Below are 2,405 nucleotides of genomic sequence, written 5' to 3'. Positions count from 1 at the left end.
ATAACAGCTGCAGTATGCATAGATGAGTAAAAAAATTCTTCTTGAGAAATTATTGCATACATTTATAAGTATTTAAATCGAAAAGAACAAAATAAGTTGATTGTTTCTATTTACAGGTTTTAAAATAAAGCTCAACGCTGAAATTTTGCTTTAAACTTGTAAATAATATACACGTAGTAATGTTTCAGCAAAAGTTATTTTTTTGCAATTATATTCTAATAATTTGATAATGGCCCCACAACCCAAAAAAAATTGCAAGGATGATCTTGGTATACTGAAACATTAGTACAATTTATTTCAATTTTCTATTAGAACATAAAATTATTTACAATATGTCATCAAATGTGCACCGTCGATAATTTAAACAATATTAAACCTAAACTAAAAGTATGTTTTTAACCAATCTCTGTGTACTTTTGTACATGAATTGAATCTTAATTTTATTGAAGGTAAAAGTATACTATTAAATATAGGCAGCAGATATTAAAAATCAATAAAAAAATAAAAATGTTATGAATAGATTTCAGTAATTCATGTTTCAACTTAATTCTTTATTTTAAAGTTAATTATTGTAGTACGTAATTCTTAAAACTAGATTTATTTATGTTTACACCTAAATAGCGACTTTATCTCATCACACTGTATATTGCTTTAAGGAAACTAAAAGTCAATCTCGTTCAATTTTTTTACTTGATTGTTTTCAGATGAGGTGTCTGTCTTTAGGGACCCTAAAGGCTCATTAACTCGCAACGACAAATGTTTTTTGGCTTGTTTTACAAGAGAATCGGGAATCGTAAGATTTACAAAAAAGGTATAAATATCAGAAACAAAAAATTATTTTCATGTATTTGTTTGCAGAAACTAGAGGGAGATAAAATTGTTGATAAGTTTGGATATTCGGATATAATAGAACGGGAAGATCCTGACTACTACAAAATGTCCTTAAGCATTGTGAAGGAATGCAACGAAGAAGGTTAGTTAAAATATCGTTTTTGAGCAACGAAAGATTTATTTTTTGGTGCTTATCTATGCATGGTATATTAATTACTCATTTATCAATGCGTTAATATACCCATAAGATTCTGTTCATCGTTTTTATTAATTTACTGTTGCTTTAAATATTATAAATATATTTGCAGTTCCTAAAATGGATGACGAATGCGAATATAGTGGTTTACTTTACAAATGTCACATGGAAAAAGCGGAACAAGTAAGTATTATTAATTATATAATTTATATTTATACGTCAAATTAATAAAGAACATTAAGTTCTTAATCAATCATTTATCCAAACATGGATCGCGATTTCGAGCTTATTAGTCCTTATCAGAAGGTTTTAGACAGTTTCGGTAAATTACCAATCAAATGAAAATGAATTAATGTCAAACAATAGGTAGTACATCGCCATCTAGTTATATTATATGGTATTCCTTTTATCGCAACTGTCTATAGCGTACGGGTGAAGACTAATACGTCCGAAACTGTGATCCACATACTAACTATGAATTCAATGTTCTTTATTATCATTTATTTCTTTAATTTGATTAAATAATTGTACTACACTTTCAATTTATAAAAAAGGTGTCTAATTGCGGTACTTTTTGTTTCAGAAAAGTGTGGAGATACCCACGTTCTCTTAAAAAAAGTGAGAAACAGCTAACTCGATGCAATGATTTTGTAATGTACCTAATTATACAAAAATGTATTGTACATATGCATGAAAAATAAAAAATAAGCAATATTTTTATGATCTACATATGCCTTTATTTTTAAATCAGAGAAAACGTTTTGCACAGTTCAAAATCCACTTATACAAACTTTATTTTATATATACTATAGAAGCTGTTAAAAAAACTTTTCCTTAATAAAATGAAAAGAAAAAATTTTCAAGGACATTGAAACCCTAACATGGTACTAAACTCTATGGAAACATTAATTTATTTATGCTACTTAAATCTTAAGACCAAGTTCAATTTAGTATCTGTATAATATTTTAGAAATTCATTTATTTTTAATAATCTCATACAAAGTGGCTAATTTCAATTAAAAAGCCATTAATAAACTTTCAACTACAAAAAACTTTGAATTAAAGAAAATATACTTTTTTTAAAATTATGATGATTAGGTAACTGCTTGACCTGAAATAACTAACGTGGAATCAATGAAATAATTTTGTAACTACAAATTGTCTTTTCTATCCTGATAATATATAGTGCACTTTTCTCTTTTGCATTTACATTAGTGTAGTCTAGGTGCAGCTCGCTCTTCTTAAAAACCGAGCGGCATGGCCTAGAGGTCTAGACCATTGCTTAGCATTCGGGAGGACGCCGGTTCGATTCCGGGTCCGTCTGCCTTGGTCCAAGTTTTTCTGTGGTTTCCTTGGATCACTTAGGCAAATGCTGAGG

The 2,405-nt window shown here is 28.4% G+C and overlaps 1 protein-coding gene across 1 annotated transcript; it reads left to right on the top strand.

The window, feature by feature from the left end:
- Positions 1 to 700: 700 nt before the first annotated feature.
- Positions 701 to 1,691, top strand: LOC112905281 (the record flags this gene model as incomplete). Its single annotated transcript, XM_025977402.1, has 4 exons — positions 701 to 793; positions 859 to 973; positions 1,140 to 1,210; positions 1,611 to 1,691. Coding segments are annotated over 4 exons (309 nt in total), but the record flags the coding sequence as incomplete, so codon positions are not given.
- Between the last annotated feature and the right edge of the window lie 714 nt (positions 1,692 to 2,405).

The sequence above is a fragment of the Agrilus planipennis genome, unplaced genomic scaffold (genome assembly GCF_000699045.2).
Source record: "Agrilus planipennis isolate EAB-ADULT unplaced genomic scaffold, Apla_2.0 scaffold417, whole genome shotgun sequence".
Lineage (NCBI taxonomy): Eukaryota > Metazoa > Arthropoda > Insecta > Coleoptera > Buprestidae > Agrilus > Agrilus planipennis.
This window is presented reverse-complemented; position numbering and strand designations above follow the sequence as displayed.